The 18717-nt window shown below is 52.0% G+C and overlaps 1 protein-coding gene across 1 annotated transcript; it reads left to right on the top strand.

Annotated features, from left to right (window-relative positions):
* The first annotated feature begins 10172 nt into the window (after window positions 1-10172).
* On the top strand, window positions 10173-18385 carry SNX20 (sorting nexin 20). Its single transcript, XM_067721346.1, has 4 exons — window positions 10173-10332; window positions 13480-13618; window positions 15084-15235; window positions 16497-18385. Exons 2-4 carry the CDS (start codon window positions 13489-13491, stop codon window positions 17163-17165), a joined length of 951 nt encoding a protein of 316 aa, XP_067577447.1. The 5' UTR covers window positions 10173-10332; window positions 13480-13488; the 3' UTR covers window positions 17166-18385.
* Window positions 18386-18717: the final 332 nt, after the last annotated feature.

The following is an 18717-nucleotide window of genomic DNA, read 5'->3' as shown; positions in this document are numbered from 1 at the left end:
GAGAGCAGTTCTCACCAGCACATACACATACTATACTTTCTGCATCTGACCCCATTTCTCTGCCCCCTTCACAGCAGGACTCCTTAGCTGTTGTCTATACTGCTGTCCTGAAGTTCTCCCCTCCTGTCCCCTCCGATCGTGTCCCCTTTGGCCGCCAGCTACTTCTGTCATGGTCACCAGTGACTTCCAGGTTGCTGGATTCTCAGCCCTCACCTCACTGGCTCCGCCAAAGGCATCTGTCATAATCACTCCCTCTTTCCTCCTTGAAGCACCTGCCTCATTGCCGTCCAGAACACCCCAACTCTCTGCTTTTTCCTCCCATCTCACTGGCCACTCTTTCTGTCTCCTTGGCTAGTTCCTAATGCTGGGAGCCCCAGAACTCTCTGGTGGGACCTCTTTTCTCTGTATCACTCTCCCTAAGTGAGCTTACCTGCTGTTATGGCTTTAAATACCAGCTATATGGTGATGAAGCCCCAAATTTTATTTCCAGCTCCAACTTCCCCACTAAACTTTTTTTTTTTTTTTTTTTTGCGGTACGCGGGCCTCTCACTGTTGTGGCCCCTCCCGTTGCGGAGCACAGGCTCCGGACGCGCAGGCTCAGCGGCCATGGCTCACGGGCCCAGCCGCTCCGCGGCACGTGGGATCTTCCCAGACCGGGGCACGAACCCGCGTCCTCTGCATCGGCAGGCGGACTCTCAACCACTGCGCCACCAGGGAAGCCCCCCACTAAACTTTTGCAACTGCCTAATGGACATCTTCATGTGGATGCCCAATAGGCATCGCAAACTTCACAAGCACAAAGCCAAACTCCAGATCTTCCCCCTAAACAGGTCCCATCTCAGCCAATGGCAGCTCTAAACTTCAAGATGCGCAGCCCCCAAACCTCCGAGTCACCTTTGACTCCACCTTTCTCTCACATCCCAAATTCTATCACCCCCTATCTTCAAAATATATCCCAAATCTGAAAATCTGATATTTTTTCATCACCTCTATGCCATGGGTAACAAGCCCCCACGGTCTCTACCCAGAATGACAGCAGTGGTCCCCCCACCCTTCTGCCCTCACCTCCCTGCATTATCTCTCCCATTCACAGCCAGATGAACCTGCTAACCCCTAGGTAAGAGCAGGTGACGCCTCTTCTCAAAGACCTCCAGTGGCTCTCAGTGTGCTTAGAGTGAAAACCAGAGCCCTTGCAGTGGCCATCGAGACCCCATGCAATGGATCCCCACCTCCCCACCCCTTATGTGTCTGCACTCATTTCCTACTAATCCTTCACTGGCTCCTCACCTACGCTGCTCCAGCCACGCTTGTTCCTAGAACAAGGCAGACCTGCTCCCACCTGTCATGCTTCTGCCCGAGGACCTTTGCATATGCTCTTCCCTCTGTGGGTGCACTGTCCTTTCCTCCAGTTATTCACATAGCTCCCCCCTCGCCTCCTTCAAGGCTTTGCTCGGTGGTCACCATCTCAGAGAGGCCCTCCCTGACTAAGCTATATAAAACCACAATACCCCCAGACCAATACCTCATCCCCTTTGCCTGTTTTATTAGCCTCCATAGCACTTCTTACCACCTGACATACCTTGTATTTACTTATTGGACTGCTGTCCAACTCCTTTCTAGAAAACCAACCCCATGAGGGCAGGGAATTTTGTCTGCTTTTTTCATTGCTATATCCCCAGTGTCTCATGCAGGGCACTGATCAAGATTGTGTGAATGAATAAAAGAATGAATTTACTCTGCATGGTTCCAGGAGGCAGAAGTGGAGCCAAGGGGTGGAATCTGCAAGCCACAGATTTTGACTAAATGAAGCCAGAGCTGCAGGACGCTGAACAGCGCTTCATAAGGAATGAGCTTCCCATGACTGAGCGTATGCAACAGAGGGATCCTGCGCTATGTGGGAGGTCAGTAGGCTAGATGGGGTCCCTTCCTGCCTCAGATCTCAGAGTGCCAATTGGCTAAGGGGATCTGAGTAACCAAGAGAGGGGGAGAGTGATTGGGACAGGAGAGCAGAAGCAACCAGAATGTCACTCGGGTCTTCACCAAGGGGTCAGAAGACGGGTGACATGGCAGGCTTCTCCCCTCTATGGAACAAGGATCCTGTGGCCAGGGAACAGCCCATGGGGCGATGGAGCCCACCAAAGGGAGGAGACTAAGAGCTCCAAAAGAGAGAGAGAAGCAAGAGCAAACTCAGGACCAAGGGTCCAGCTGTGGGAGGCCTCCCTGGAGGGGATGGAGGGAGGATTTTGAGTTTGCTGCAAAGCAAGTAGGACCGGATGGCTGTTCCTCAACATTAGGAGAGAAGGAGAGGATGAACAGCACAAAGGATGTGATGCCGGCAGGCCCTGGTGTGGGGGTCTGGGCAGGGGTGGGATGCAGAATGGGCAGGGGTCTCCACACCCACCACGGGGGAGGAGGAGGAGGTAGGAGACCCCCATGAGAGTCACAAGGCCACAGGCAGGGTTAGAGATCATCCAGGCGCTCTCATTTATACCCACCCATCCACAAGCAAGGTGAAAATGGGGAAACTGAGGGAGAGAGGAGGGGACTGAACAGAGAGTAGCTCCCGCTCAGACCTGAAGCCTGGCCTCCTCATTCCCAGGCCGGCCCGGTGCCTCGAAACTTCAACCTGCATGTTCTGCCCCCACAAACCCCTCGATCCCCAAATCATGGTCTCTCTCCAGACCTCAGAGGCTCCTGGGGCAGAAGTTCTGCCCACTCTCCCAAACCCCCTCATCGTTTGTAGTCACAGCCCACCAGGAGGCTCCCCAACCTCGAAACACCCCCCTTTCCTTCCAGACCCCGGGACTCCCGAAGGGGAAACCGAGGCAGCCCCATCCTAAGGCTGGCGGCCTGGACCGCTCAGAAGTCAGATGTCCCAGTCCCGGGAGCGGGACCGTCGGCACCTGCAGCCCCGGTGCGGGGTTCAGGACCACTCACCCCCGGCCCCCCGATTCCTCCCCGCAGCTCGAGTCTTGACTCCCCGGCTCAGCTCCAGCCTGGGCTGCGCGGGCGCTAGGCCCCGGCCCCGCCCCCGACGTGCCCCGCCCCCACTGCCCACCCTCTGCCTGGCAGCCCCGCCCCTCCCGAGAGAGCCAGCCGGACCGTGGGCGGCGGAGCATGCAGGGCAGAGGCAGGCTGGACGCCCTGTGCCGCGTGACCCGGGCCAAGTATGTCATCCTTCCTGAGCCACCTTTCAACCAGAGGGAATCGAAGAGCCTCTCAGGACAAGTCCCCCATCCAACACACACACACACACACACACACACGCACACGCACACGCACACACACACACACACACACACACACGGAGGTATCCTGTGAATTGAAAAGCTAGGAAAGCTGTTGGGGTCAGTATTACCCAACGCACCCTTTGTGGGTCAGGAAGTTCATAGTCATCTAAAGCCTTACTCTTGTGAAGTCCCAGGATGGAGTTCTCTGGAGTGTGGTTCCGTGTTAGGTAACAGTGGACAGGGCATTTAAACTTCCTCTTTCTACATTTTTCTTTCCATTCTTCTAAGTTGAGGCAAGCCATCTCAGTTTAGTACTAATAGGGCTTGAACTCCTCTCTAACGCTGCCTAGTCTACTTGGCTCTGTGACATTATCTAACTAGAATTCACCAGCACTGTTTTGTTTACGTTAGATTTATTTTATTTTATGATTTCTTATTCCTGGCAAGTGATTGCTAGTTTTTCATTGAAGGTATTAATATAAACATTCCTTTTAAAACACTTGTAATTGGAGGCTTCCCTGGTGGCACAGTGGTTAAGAATCCACCTGCCAATGCAGGGGACACGGGTTCGAGCCCTGGTCCGGAAAGATCCCACATGCCGTGGAGCAACTAAGCCCATGCGCCACAACTACTGAGCCTGCGTGCTGCAACTACCAAAGCCCATGTGCCTAGAGCCCATGCTCCGCAACAAGAGAAGCCACCGCAATGATAAGCCTGCATACCGCAACGAAGAGTAGCCCCCGCTCACCACAACTAGAGAAAGCCTGCATGCGGCAGCGAAGACCCAACACACCCAAAAATAAATAAATAAAATAAAAATAAATTTTAAAAAAAATTTGTACTTGGAAAATTTTAAATATAAAGTCAATTTCAAGGAAAAAACTGACATTGACGTAGTGCTTTACAGATACTAACTCATTTAATCCTACCTACAGGATATTGACTATCTTTACCCTAATTTGTAGAGGAAGAAACTGAGGCACAGAAAAGTTAATTACTTTATCCAAGTCATGACAGCGGAGCCGAGATTTGCCCCCCAGATGTCTGACATCAAAGTTCATGCTCAAAACCACTGCCTCCAGGTAAATACCTGCACTGCTGGTGCACATTTGGTTGAGGCTGGGAAATGCTGGGTTAGAAGCACTGAATCTAACCCCAAGAAAATCATTCCAGATGGTGTACAGATCCGTCTGCAAGGATGTTCACCACCATCTTATGTATAACAGCAAAAAGCTGGAAGCCTTCTGAATGCCCAGTAATAGCAGATTACTTAAGAAAAGTAACAGAGCAACTGAACCTGGAAAACTTACCCGATTCATCTTCTCTTATACTCCACACTCAACCTGGAAGCAAATTTGTCAACCTGAGCTTCAAAACATATTCAGAATCAGCCACTTCTTACCATAGCCACTATTACTACTTGGGTCCAAATCACTGTCATCTCTCACCTGGCAAGAGCACCCAGCCATTCCCCATGATTCTAACTAGTCTCTCTTCAACCTCACACTGTGCAGCAGTCTCCACGCTGGTCCCCTGCTCCAAGCAGCCCACCCACCCATCAGTGTCCAAACCCTTCTCCAACCAGGCCCAAATGATGCACCAGTGTCCTTAGAGCTCTTGGTCCCCCCACCTCTGTGCTTTGCTCACTCTGGGCCTCAGTGGGAGGCAACAGGTTGAATAGCATAGACTTTGGACTGCAACGAACTTGGATTTGAATCCCAGATCTCTATGCCTTTGGGCCAGTTATTTAACCTTGGCCTCAGTTTCCCTAACAGCTAAGTGGTGCTGACAATTCACTTAGATCTTGTCGTGAGGAGTACAAACATAGAGCTCGGCACAGAGTAAGCCCTAAACTCTGTATAATATGAATGTTATTTATTGAGCACTTACTATATGCCAGGCACTGTACTCTCATCCATCACACGATCCTCTTTATGGAATAGGTACTATTCTTTGTCCCCACTCTTTTGAGATGAAGAGACAGGTTCCAAGAGGTAAATAATTTTCCTAAGATGACTCAGCTACAGGATGGTGGAGCTGGTAATCAAGCCCACATCTTTCTTTCACTCCTTTTGTTGGGACTTACCTATCCTTCAATGCCCACCTGCCTCCAGGTAGCTTTCCACTGTCCCCACGGAACTCTCCAGTCCTCTGAGCTACCAAGGAGCAGCCTGCCTGTGCTCCTGTTTGCTCTCAGCCTACATGGTGTTCTGTTTCAGCTCATGCGTCCATCCTGTTTTCTCACCAGACTGTGAGTCCTTGAGGGCTTGAAACATCCCTTCGCCATTGCCGGATCTCCACCTCTGGCCCAGTGCCTGGCCCAAGTTTGTTGAGTGACTTATTAAAAGAGAGACAATGCATGAGGGAAAGGCACAGCAGAGAAGGCATCTTTTTACTGAGCTGCCTCAAGCCTGGGGAACCCCATGCACCTGGGGCCTTTGGACGGCCTCTGGTCTTACCCATCCCCATCTCAAGACCAGACCCACATTTTGTCCCCTCCCCCCACCTCCAGCCCTAACCAACTCCAAGCTCATCAGTGAGTCAGGCGGGTTTTGCTGCAGATCAGACACCCAACAAATCCAGCTCCCCTGATGGGTGGGCCTCCTCTTCTGCAGACCCCTTACTGTGTCTCCTCTCTTCTTCCCCTCCCCCATATGGTTTCTAGAATCACCTTCAGTTTCTCAAACCCTTCCCTTCTAGCCCCAAGCTTAAAAATTCCACTTCAGCAAAACAGAATATTCCACCAGCTGAACTTACTGTCTTTGAAAAACAGTTTCTCAATCCTCCGTCATTAGTTCACTCACAGCCAGCTCGCATCACCCTTCTTTTCAGATTAGAAAAAGGCGACCCCTTTACCTGAGGGAACGCAGGAGCCAGCTTGGAAAAGCAGAGTGAGGGCTGGATTTCAGCCCCACTCCTGCCCTCTTGAGGCGCTCTCGGCAGGGCACAAACCTTCAAACTACGTGCGATGGCCCTAAACTCCCAGGCAAACTCATCAAAGACTTTTTTTTTTTTTTTTTTTTTTGCAGTACACGGGCCTCTCACTGCTGTGGCCTCTCCCATTGCGGAGCACAGGCTCCGGACGCACAGGCTCAGCGGCCATGGCTCACGGGCCCAGCCGCTCCTCGGCATGTGGGATCTTCCCGGACCGGGGCACGAACCCGTGTCCCCTGCATTGGCAGGTGGACTCTCAACCACTGCGCCACCAGGGAAGCCCAAAGCCTTTTACCTAAGCAAACAGATCTCCCAGGAACACAAGATGTTTGTGTCCTGCTGATAATTAAAGTTAGATTTTCTCCACATTTTAGCCATGAATTCTTACACAGATCAGAAGGACTGACAGAGCTTGTGTGAGGCCCAGGAAGGGCTGAGGTGTCTCCCCAGCCTGCAGTATAGAAATACAAACCCACACTCCAGTCCCACCCCACCCCCGGCCCACCCGTCGCTCTGCTATGTCTCAGTATAACCACATCGGTGCCCCACAGCGCACTCTGTCTGTGGCCCTAATTTTAAAACCCTGCAGTATTAAGAACTTTTGAGATTTTTTTAAAAGCTAATGTTTGTATACCCAGCTATGGAAAAACAAGATTGACATGACCAGGTTTTGCATCACCTACTTACGAACAAACACTTCACCAGTTTGGGTTTTCTTTGCCAGACACGTGGAGGCACGCCTGTGATCAATCAATTCTTACTGAATTTCTCAAAAGCAGCGTTTCGGTGTTGGAGACCCAAGCTTGTCAGACACCCAGAGCAGCAGTGAGTGGTAGTTTACCGTATTGTTATCTGCCCAGTGGGGCATGCTTTGGTGCCGGGAGGATGCTTAACTTAATCTCATGTCGCAATTAAGGAAACTGACATTCAGAGAGGACAGTGGCCTGCCCAGGTCGCACAGTGAGTCAGGGCTGATCTGGAGTCCCAGCCCGATCTCCACTTCTCTGCGTTCGCCCACTCATTCATTCATTCACACAATTACCGAGCATCCGCTAGGTGGCAGGCGCTGCGGTGGGTACTGGGGACAGAACGCTGCCACAGACCGAGTCCCCGTGATCGAGGCGTCCCAGACGGGCACTAAACAAGTAAACAAATAAGCGAGACAATGATAGTTCTTGACGGGGGGTCAAGGAGGGCTGCACAAAGTAGAGACAATCGAGCTGCACCCTGAGGATGAGAGAGAAAAGAGGCTGTCGTGGAAGGAACCGAGAGCAGGACGTTGACGGCTGAAGGAATTGCAAGCGCAAAGGCTGTGAAGCACATTTGAGGAACAGAAAGCAGTCCGGATGGCTGGTGTGTGGTAAGTGATGCTGGGAGGGGTGCGAATGAGGTTAAGAAGGGAGCAACCACCAGATTACGGAGGCCTCAGCGGGGGGATGTGGGGGGTCTGGGTTTACTTGGAATGCGGGTGGAGGCCAATGAAGGGTCCAAGCAGGGTGAATTCTAGGGAAGACACCTAGACTCTGACTTGCCAGCACTTCCCTTCCTGAGTTCCCAAGGCCCCTTGGTGTCCCCTTTGGCTTCAGTAGTGCAGTGCGGGGATGCCCATTCCTGTCCCCCCCCCCACCATGACAGCGGGACCCTGCCTGTCTTTGTAGACATATAGAGGTCCTCTGCCACCTCGAGCCCTGTCCTGCAGAGAAAAGCCAACACCCGGCAGGTGGCCAAGTGTGGCCTCTCCCGGTTACTCTGGTCCAGCTAGGTCCTTCCTATGCAGGCCAGACGCTCCTGCGCGTCTGGGGGTTTCCAAAAAGCATCTCCCACCCTGAGAAGAGGAAGCAGTGGCTTCTACACACTCTTCCCCATGGTTGCTGGCTGGGGGTGAGAGGCACGCAGGGCTGCAGAGAAGGGTTCAGAGTCTACGGTGGCATCTCGCAGGTTCCAGGCCCAGGAAAGGACTCAGAGAGGAGGAGAGACGGAGTTCTAGCCTCCCTCTATACAGAGCCTGCATCTCCACGCCACACCAGGTGTTCTATGGGGCAGTGCAAGGTGGAGGTGAACGGGATACGGCCCCTGTACCCCAGGGGCTCACCAGCTAGCAGGCCAGAGGCACACGACTGATGCCCCTTCCGCTGAGCTAAACAGACCCTGACATGTGTGGATACTCTTTTTATAACAGTGATGGCACTGCAAAGCAGTGGGATTGGACGGCCATTTCAATAAATATGGCCAGTAGGTGAACATGTGGGGAAAAACATGGACCTCCTCCCTCACACCATACACAAAAATCTACTTACTCTAAGGGCATTATACTGCCGCAAGTAAGAAAGGCAAACTAGAAAGGTTTGAAGAAAAAGAAGAATTGCCCGCCCTTGTACAGTGCTTATGAGATACCAGCATCGTCCTAAGTGCTTTGAGCATCTTAACTCATCTTAAGCCTCACAGCGGCCTGTGAAGTTGCTGCAGAAAGAACGATAAAGGAGTAATGTCCATGGTCTTACGGCATGACATCAGCTATGAAAGAAAAGATTGACACAGTTGAATGCTTTAAAGTTAGCAACTTCTATTTATCCAAAGACCCCATTATAATAGAGTATGCAAACCATAGGATGGGAAAGATATTATTGAGAAGAACATATACCCACATGAATACATAAAGAACACCTATAAACCATGAAGAAAAGAAGCCAATCAAACAGATGAGCAATGGACTTGGACCAAAAAGGATCCTTCACCAAAAAGGATATAAGGATGGCAAATAAGCCCACGAAAAGATGCTCAACATCACCAGTCACTAGGGAAATGCAACTAAAAACCATGACGAGATACCACTACACACCCACTGGAATGGCTGAAACAAAAAATATTGACCATATCAAGTGTAGGTGAGGATGCAGAACTTCTAGAGGCTTCATACACTGCTGGTGGGATTGCAAAATGACGCAACCACTCAGGAAAAGTGTCTGGCATGATTGAGTACAGCTGAAGCTATTCATACTCTGAGACCCAGTCATTTCGCTCCAGATAAATATGTGCATTGGATGAATGTGTAAGAATATTCCCAGCAGCACTGATCATGATGGCCCAAACTAGCAACAACCCAAAGGTGCACCAATAGACAAAAAAAAAAGGTAAGTACTGATATATTCAAGTAACGTAGCAATACAGCAGTAAAAAGGAAAAAGCTTTAGCGACACACAAAGACTGATGAATCTTATTCACATAAATGCGGAATGAAAGAAGCAAAGCACCAAAGCATACGAAGAGTATGTGTGGCTCAATTAATATAAAACTCAAAAATGAATAAAATGAAACTATTGTTTTGGGGTCTGTTAGTAGGTGATAAATTACAAAGAAAAGCAAGGGGGCTTCCCTGGTGACGCAGTGGTTGAGAGTCCGCCTGCCGATGCAGGGGACTCGGGTTTGTGCCCCGGTCTGGGAGGATCCCACATGCCGCGGAGCGGTTGGGCCCGTGAGCCGTGGCCGCTGAGCCTGCGTGTCCGGAGAGATACATGGTAGACTTCTTGGTGGGGGGGGAGCAGGACAGGTTTAATTTTTTGTCTTGTTCCAGCCTCCTGCACTTCAGGCCACAATACGGTTGGCTACAAATCATGTAACTGCCCAGAGGTTTGGCTTCCCTGGTACTTTCTGGCATGTGGGATGCAGCTTCCGCCAGAGAAAGGCACTCTGAGTCTACCCGCCCCCAATCCGGCCCTGGCTCTGCATCCCACCAGCTCTCTGCTCCAAGCCTCACTTTCCCCATCTGTCCTTAGAGCAGGATGGCCCCCATCATGCCTAGCTCAGTAGGGTAGGATAATGCACATTAAAGAGCTTTGGGAACTAAGGTCCGAAATGCCAGAGATTGTCAAGGACCCTGAGGGTCAGACAGGCTGATGTGGGAACTGAGATCCAGGCCCGCCCTGCCATGCTAGGTCCTGCCCAGCAGGGCGGCCTCAGACTGTTAGTTGAGTTCACTAGCATCTTTCATCAGCCAATGGGCTGGGGCAACCAGGAGCGGGTCACACAGCTTATTTCCTGTTTTCATACAGGGAACTTAGCAAAGTGGCAGCCACTGGCCTGCTCGCCCAGAGCTTGGAACAGAGAGCTGAAGGGGGCCATGTGACATCCCTCCTGGACCCCTGGACACGCACAGGACCAGAGACCTCAGGTCAGTGTCTGACCCCAAGCTCAGTGGGCCTCTGCCCCCCTGTGGCCTGAGCCCCCGCCTCCTGTAACCGTCCCTCGCTACCTCTTGGGGGCAGGGTGGTAGGGAGAAGGGTTGGTGACAGATACGCAGGACTCCCCTCAGCGCATTGGGGCAGAGCAGGGAGCAGCTCCTCGACCCTCCATCTCATCAATGCCTTTTGAAGTACCAGATGCTTCTCCAACCTCTCTTGAGCCTGGGGAATAATCTACCAAACCTGTGTTTCTCAAAAAGTGGTACCAGGGAAAGCCTGTATCAGCACAGCCCTCGGGACTTGTGCAAAATGCAGAATCCAGGGCTCACCGCAGGACCTGCTAGATGGGACTCTCTGATGTTGGGAGCAGGAAGTCTGCCCCTCGGCGCCTCCGCCTCCACCCCCGCCCCTGAGCAAGTTCTGATGTATGCTTACATTTGGGAGTGTGCCCATCCAGTGTCTAGGATCTTCTGTCTCCTAGGTTGGACCAGGGTGCTTTACTCTGCTGGAGTTTCACCCCTGATGGAATGTCCCCTCCTGCCCCCTCAGAGAGGTAGCATGGGCTCCGAAGGGGGCCCTGTGTGCCCATCAGAAGAAGCCTGGACATGGCAGGCATCCCTTAGAGGGAGAAGTGATGCTCAGGGCACCTGGGAAGGAAGGAGCAAGGGTGACTGCTCCCGGAGCTGGATGGTGGAGGGGCTGGGCAACTGCTGTCCGCTGGGCCAAGGACAGGCCCTCAAGCCAGGAGTACCAACACTTGTCATATTTTGTCGTAAAGCCTAGAAATCTTTGCTCTGTGGGGTGTAGAGATGGGAGGGAAGGGCCCACAGGACACCATGTACAGCTGTCCCCAAGGAGCTCTTGGAGTCACAAGATTGCTTTCCCCATTTCACAGATGGGAAAACTGAGGACTAGAGACTCCATAGATGCACCAGTGACCACTTTCTCTCTGCCGCTTTCCAGTTTCAGCCGGTCCCATGAAAGAAAACCTAAGGGAGCTGGCTTTGGCTGCTGAACTTGATATTTATTCTAAGCTCTGCGTTCATGCTCAGCTTTGCCAGGTCTTTCCTGGGATGCCCAGCCAAGGCCATCACTCCTGGGGTCTCATGGGGTCTCTGGGCAAACAGTGCCCTGCTTCTGACCTGGCACCAGCTGCCTGATCAAGACAGCAGAGCTGGAAGGGCTGGGACCACTGAGGCCAATTCTACTCGCCATCACCCATTTTACAGATGAGCTAACTGAAGCAGGTACATAGGAGTGCCCACAGGAATCACTGAGCCCCCAAGAGTCCTGGCTACCCGAAATCCGTTGGATAAGAGTGTGTGGACCACTTGCTGTCTTGCCTGGGCACCTACCAGAATATAGGGAACCTGTTCCTAGCCATCCATCATCTAGGACAGGGTTGGTGGCCACATCTCTCAGGTGGGGAAACCGAGGACTGGAGATATTAAATAACTTGCCTACGGACCCACAGTTGGTCAGGACGGAAGACCCGACTCCTCAAGGGGAGAAAGCTATAGGGTACTCAAGCGTGTGCAGCCCTGGTCCAGCCATGCCCTGCTCTGTGCCTCAGTTTCCCATCTATATAGGATGAGGCTGGACAGAGGGTCCCTGAGAGCCCCCCACTGGACACCAGCACAGAGCCCCCTGGAGGATGCCCCCAGGGTTCCTTTCACCTGACACAGCAAGAGCACGTTAAGAAGGAGGTCAGGTCACTTGCACCCTTCTTATTTTGAATTTCTGTGCCTAAATGGTGCCCCAGCTACTCACTCCATCTGAGCTGATGTTTTGTTTTGGTTTTTTTTTTCAGTACGCGGGCCTCTCAATGCTGTGGCCTCTCCCGTTGCGGAGCACAGGCTCTGGACGCACAGCCTCAGCGGCCATGGCTCACGGGCGCAGCCGCTCCGCGGCATGTGGGATCCTCCCGGACCAGGGCACGAACCCGCGTCCCCTACACTGGCAGGCGGACTCCCAACCACTGCGCCAACAGGGAAGCCCCTGAGCTGATGTTTTAATTGGCCCTTTTTCTAATTCGTCTCAGACATTTTAACTTGTATTCCAACTCACATCTTCATTCAGCCATTTATTTCTCAAATATTTCCTAGAGCATCTATCACGGGTCAGGTACTAATAAAAGGGACTAATACGGTATCTGGTGTGTGCGCAGCCCTGATCTGGTGCCTGACTTAACACTCACACCAGCTTCGTGAAGGTTATTGTGCCCCTTCTGCAGGAAACTGAGGCTCAGAGAAGTTAAATAACTTCCAGGCACCGGCTCATCTTGTTCACTTACCTGGGTCACAGACAGAGTTATGCATAAAATGAACCCCAGGACTCCCGCTGCCCACCCTCCCCTGAGTACCAGGGAGATGATTCTGAAGTCAGACCAGCCTGCGTTGGTGCCCTGCCCACCATTTACCAGCTCTCGATCCTGGGCAGCTCAAAGTCTCAGTTCTTTTACCATAAAATGGAGACAAAAACCTCCTACCACGCACAGCTTCAGATGAAGTGAGGGGGTGGGTGTTGAGTGCAGGATGTGTAGCGTGCACACCACAGGCATTGGCTTGGCTGGCTGGTCACGCTCACGCGCCACGTGACTCGGGCTAAACCTCGGTTGCCTTATCTGTTATTGGAGTCCCGATAGATTATCGTGGGTGTCAAATCAGATAGTGGCTGTGAAGAGCCTGCGTGTATGTGAAGTGGGTATAACAAGTTGTTAGTAAATGTTTGCTTCAAGATGAAGGGAGAGAAAAGGGAAGGATACATTCCAGCCTCCTTGCTTTGGACACTGAGATTTTGTTTACACGTGTAATATGAAATGAAATATTGGTTTTTCTGGACAAGCCAGCAGCTCTCTCTCAAGTCATCATTAAGCTACTACCTTTGCTTAAAGTCACCTCATTTAAAATTCAGAGCAACTCGATAATATAAGGATGCTAACTCTAAGAGAAGGTCATGCTCAGCCTGGGAGCGATCAGTCCAGTAAAGAGCCAGGCCCAGGTTTCACATCTGACAGTCGGGCGGATGGCTAGGTGGGCAGTGGAGGGCTCAGCAGTGGGGACTGTGGAACCCACCAGGACCCACCAGGAACCCCAACACAAGTGGGCACTCACTGTTCTCTCTTGTTTTCCTGGCAGCCTTGGAGCATGGCAAGTCCCAGGCACGCCAGGAGCCCTGGATGGACAACACCCATAGCCCAGTGCATGGCAGGGACCAAGCCGAAAGCATCAGCCCCTGGCCCAGACCTCCCACGTCCAGGACCTGAAGAGCACTTAGGTGGGCTTGAGGCTTGGGGCTTGGTCGGGGGGATAGAGGTTTGAAGACATTTGAAATACAAGTGTGCATACTTCAGTGGATGCCGTGAGAAACAGGGCAGCTCACTTAACTTGTGTTATCCCGAAGTAGACACTGAGACAGGGATTCGGTGCAAGTGGTTTATCCAGGAGACAAGGCCAGGAGGTATGGCAGGGGAGTGGGAAACCGAGGAAAGGAAGGGCAGGAAACCAGTACGGGATGTCGATGAAAAGATTACCACTGTGGGCAACTCGGGCTCTGTCCCAATGGGGGTTGTCTGGGAGACCGTATGGATCACACCTTAGAGCTGTCCCATCCCGGCGGCGAGGAGGCCAGCCTGCTATCCCCTGGTCCCATCCTCCATTGGCAGAGGTACGCTCCACAACGTGCTGCAATGGCCCAAGAAAGCCCTCACGGGGAGAGTCCCAGGTGCTTCCGAAAGAAGCCAGTGGGATGTTCCACAACAGTCAATGCCAGGGAGGGGGCATGGCCGGGCACTGACAGTGTCTGCTATAGCGCCAGCTCCTGGAGCAAACATCTGCCATGTGCATGCAACCCTTCAAGATGTGCTGGCTGACCGCCTGCTCTGCTCCTGGCCCTATGCAGGCACTGGGGAAGCAGGAACAGTCAAACACCGTGCTGGCCTTCAAGTTTAGTAAGGAAACGGATCTGTAGAAAACAATGTAAGATGCCATGGAAAAGGCACAGGGACAAGGTGGGAGGCTCTCATTCTAACACCAAAGGGCAGTTGAAATGATATATGGGTTGGGTCTTGAAGGACACATTGGAGAAGGGCTCCTGGGACACATGTCCCTTGAAATAAAATGTACAGTGGTTTGTGCATTTGGGGAGAGGAAGGATTCTAAGCTTTCCCAAGATTCTCAGAATGGCCTAGGGCTCAAGTGAGGTTTAAGAAACACTTACTTTTTGAGGCAGGGAAAGAGGATGGCATTTGAGGCAGAAGAAGTGGTATGTGCAAGAAAAAGCAGGGAGTGTGGGAAATGAGAGGAGAGAGGAAGGGCCGACCAAGCTGAACCTGGAGCCCAGCATCCTCAGAGCTCCCCCCACCATCCGCTGGTGTGCGCTCAGCCGACAGTAGGGAGGGTGGAAACCCACCAGCCACATCCCTGCTCTTCCGGAGCATGGGGTTTCGCAACAGGCAGAAGTGGACGACGTACCACAAACACACTGCATTTCACCACCAAGAAGCCTCTTGGGGACGCTGGGCTCTTCCAGGTTGCCCATGTCGAGATGGATTCAGCCAGGTTGGGTGTAGGGGTCTGACTGATGCCCGACTGGGTCTATCCAGGGTGGAAAGGAGGAGAGGGATAATCACAGCGTTTCCAGATTCCCACGGCTCATCCCAGACAGACCCAGCCATCTTCCCAAGTCCTTGCCCCCAAAGCACACTGACCTGTGCTAGTCCTTAAGAGTGTGGTCCTTCCAGATGCCCACGACAGCCAAAGCTCCAACTCCAGCATGACCACGCGGGAGCTGCAGGAGTACTGGCGGACCCAGAAACGCTGCTGGAAGCACGTCAAACTGCTCTTCGAGATCGCTTCCGCCCGCATCGAGGAGGGGACAGTCTCCAAATTTGTGGTAAGCAGAGACCAAAAAGTGATGGCGCGCCTTCACGGCCTCCTTCCCGGCCCTGGGCAAGGCTGGTTGCACCTCAGTCTCCCTGACCAGGAAATGGATTGACACACTTTAACTCACAGAAGTCTTCTGGCAAAAAAATGGTCCAAAAGTGAGATTTCACGCTCAGCACCGTGACGGCTGGAGAGTCAAGGTGCCTAAGCCTAAGAAGCAAACTGCCCAGTTTAATCCCATGTTACCCGGTATTATCATCTGTGTCCCTTCTTCATTGTTTTTGATATCCTCATATCATTTTTATTATGTACCTCAGTTTTTCTTTAAAGTGGATCACTTTTTAAAAACACTGAATGGATTTATTTCAAAGGGAAATACCTTAAATGGAAAACCAGTATCACACGGCATAAGAAAAGGTCATTATAAAAGTAAATACAAGGAAAGCTCAGGGCTGTTATTAAATTCTAGCTGGTTACCATGGCAGGCGGAAAGCTGGGCTTGGGGCTGTTTTTCTTTGGAATGGAATTTCAGCCTATGTTGGGGGAGAGGTTAATGACTATGGAAGAGCCACAGCCTTTCTTTGCCCCCCACCATTCCCCAAATGGGAGTGGAGTAATAATAATAGCTGACCCTGAGTGCTGACTGCACGTCATGGTTTCAGTGCATTGATTCATTTAATCCTCACCCAGTGAGGCAGGCTACTATCCTCATTCTCTGGATGAGAAAACGGAGGCTCAGAGAGGTTAAAGTACCTACCTAAAACCACACAGCTAGACCGTGGTGGGCTGGAATTATAACCCAGGCAGTCTGCGCCCTTAATCAGCATTCTCTTGAAAGAGAAGAGAAGAGAATAGTTTTCTTACTTATAACATCACTGCCAGTATATCACCTAAAACCATCTCCCAGGAGTTCCACACCTGGAAAACACAGATCTTAGTAATTCAAGCCTCCCAGTTCAGGAACCTGAGGCCCAGTTTTGACCACTAAAACCAAGAACGCCCCAGGTCCCCCGCACGGCAGGTTCCTGTATGGCCTTTCTACCCCAGGATGCCTCCACGTCGCTGTGTTTGTTATTCTCCGGTTGACTCTTGTCACGATTCACTGTTACAGCTCAGCAAAGGCTAATGGCAATTTAAAACAGAATTGCAGAAAGCCAGCCCCCATTTCCAGGGTGTGCTTTAAGGTCATCGTTATTTTATTTCCCGGGCTCTCTGTCAGTTCAAACCCTCCGTGACAGTGTAGTCAAAGGCCCCCTCTCTTTGCACCGCAGATGTACCAAATCGTCGTCATCCAGACGGGGAGTTTTGACAGCGACAAAGCCATCCTGGAACGGCGTTATTCAGACTTCGAGACGCTCCAGAAGAAACTCCTAAAGACCTTCCGGGAAGAGATCGAAGATGTCGTCTTCCCCAAAAAGCACCTGATGGGGAACTTCACCCCGGAGATGATCTCCGAGCGCAAGCTGGCCCTCAAAGAGTACCTAGGTCTGCTCTACGCCATCCGCTGCGTGCGTCGCTCGCGCGAGTTCATCGACTTCCTCACGCGGCCCGAGCTGAAGGAGGCCTTCGGCTGCCTGCGCGCGGGGCAGTACACCAAGGCCCTAAACATCCTGGTGCGCACGGTGCCGCTACAGGAGAAGCTGACGTCCCACTGCCCCGTGATGGTGGTGCCGTCCCTGTGCGCCATGCTGGTGTGCCACCGCGACCTGGAGTGCCCCGCCGAGGCCTTCGCCGCCGGGGAGAGGGCTCTGCAGTGCCTGCAGGCCCGGGAGGGCCACCGTTACTACGCCCCGCTGCTGGACGCCATGGCCCGCCTGGCCTACGAGCTGGGCAAGGACTTTGTGTCCCTGCAGAAGAGACTGGAGGAGAACCAGCTCCGGAAGCCCGCCCCCCGGGCCTTCACCCTGAAGGAACTCACCGTCCAAGAGTATCTGTACTGAGCCACTCCCCGGGGAAGCTGGAGAACTGGGGATCACCATGGCTCGTGGGCTTTTGGGGGTTGATTCTGAGCGGAAAGAGCCACTTTGGGCTCTAGCTTGTGGGAGGACTTTGAACAAGCCCCTCCTCTGGTCCTCCGTTTCCCCATCTACGTTAAGCGGAGATGCTTCCGGGCATCCTTGGAAGCCTCTACTTGTGTCCTGTGTCCCCTTCATGCCAGGCCCACTTCGTCTCAAAACCACAAACCCAGCCGCCAAAACACTGGAGAGTCATATCAACCTTACTGGGGTTTCTGTAGGTAGCTGGAGGAGAGGTTTAAACTGCACATCACAGACAAAGCTTGATCCATTTCCTCAGAGACATCTCTCTTTAGCTGCCCTGAGGCTTTCCTCTTTGTTCCTCCCCCTCAACCTTGCTGGTAAGTATTCCCACCTATCATCCTAAGTATTCTAGCTCTTCCCTGGTAGGCCCAACTCAGCAAGACAAAAGGTCACCTACTGCTCCTCAAAGCCAGCTTTGTCCCCAGGATGAGCCATACGTCATCCTTTGAAGGGCGAGAGGATCCTGGGCTAGAACCAGCAATCATTGCCTGGGGTTGGTTTCCATTTGTAAGGCAACTGTCCCTTGAATGGACTTTCTGGATTACGTAGACATAGCCCTGACAGGAGGTGGGACCTCTGGGTAGAAGAGATTGAATGCTCGACGCCTCCCCATCTGAAGGACAATGGATTGGGATGCCCTTAACCGAAGTCTGCTGTCAGGCCCCCCAGGTGAAGTGGATTCTGGGCCAGTGACCTGGGTTCAGCGCAGGGCAGGAGTTGATGGTACAGGCTGGTTTGGACCCCATATGCCTATCAGGCTAGTAGTCCCTGAAGATCTAAACCATGTGGCTGAGGTTATTATCAGGGTGAGGCTGTAACTTGGGAACCGTAACCTGGGGCGCCACACTGGCCTGAACCAAGATCTAGCTCAGCAAAGAGCAGTGGGCAAGCATTCACTGAACTACACCGAACATATTCAACAGCAACACCATGTGGCAACACCTGGAGTGGCCCAACCAGGCTCCTTCCTGGAGGTTAGACACAGACTGACACCTTCAGAAAAAGAAAGTTTTCAAGTATCTCAATTTACTCCAGGAGAAGGACACTTTAAGTGGGAGAGATTGGATTTCTTGGAAATCTGGGCAGGTGGATAATTAAAGTGTTAAACGGAAAAATAAAAAGAGCTGCAATTCTTTTGTAATAGTAAAGAAGATCATATTGATTTTACAAGTCATTTCATCAAATACAAAATGCTGCTGTCAACTGTTAGACGCACCAAATATTCACTAAGAAAGAAAAAAAATGCCCAACATGGGGAGTTTAGTAGGCGTTTCCAGCAAAAAGCTGGGAGACAAAAAAGAGTTAGCTCCCAATGTAATGGTCCACGTAGAATAAACCTGCCTTGTAGAAAGGGACAGTGAGGAAAGGCATGAATCAAATTTGACACTGAGTGGAGAGTGCGGACTCTAGAACTGGAACTGCAAACTGGTACTCACCCAGGTTTGGGGTCTAA

This window comes from Pseudorca crassidens, chromosome 20, assembly GCF_039906515.1.
Source record: "Pseudorca crassidens isolate mPseCra1 chromosome 20, mPseCra1.hap1, whole genome shotgun sequence".
Taxonomy (NCBI): domain Eukaryota; kingdom Metazoa; phylum Chordata; class Mammalia; order Artiodactyla; family Delphinidae; genus Pseudorca; species Pseudorca crassidens.
This window is presented reverse-complemented; position numbering and strand designations above follow the sequence as displayed.

Excerpts from the sequence above, each read along its gene's own strand:
- SNX20 (XM_067721346.1), top strand. The coding sequence starts at position 13,489 with ATGGCAAGTCCCAGGCACGCCAGGAGCCCTGGATGGACAACACCCATA. Across the intron at positions 13,619-15,083 it reads AGGACCTGAAGAGCACTTAG|ATGCCCACGACAGCCAAAGC; the intron begins GTGGGCTTGAGG and ends TGGTCCTTCCAG. Across the intron at positions 15,236-16,496 it reads GGACAGTCTCCAAATTTGTG|ATGTACCAAATCGTCGTCAT; the intron begins GTAAGCAGAGAC and ends TTTGCACCGCAG.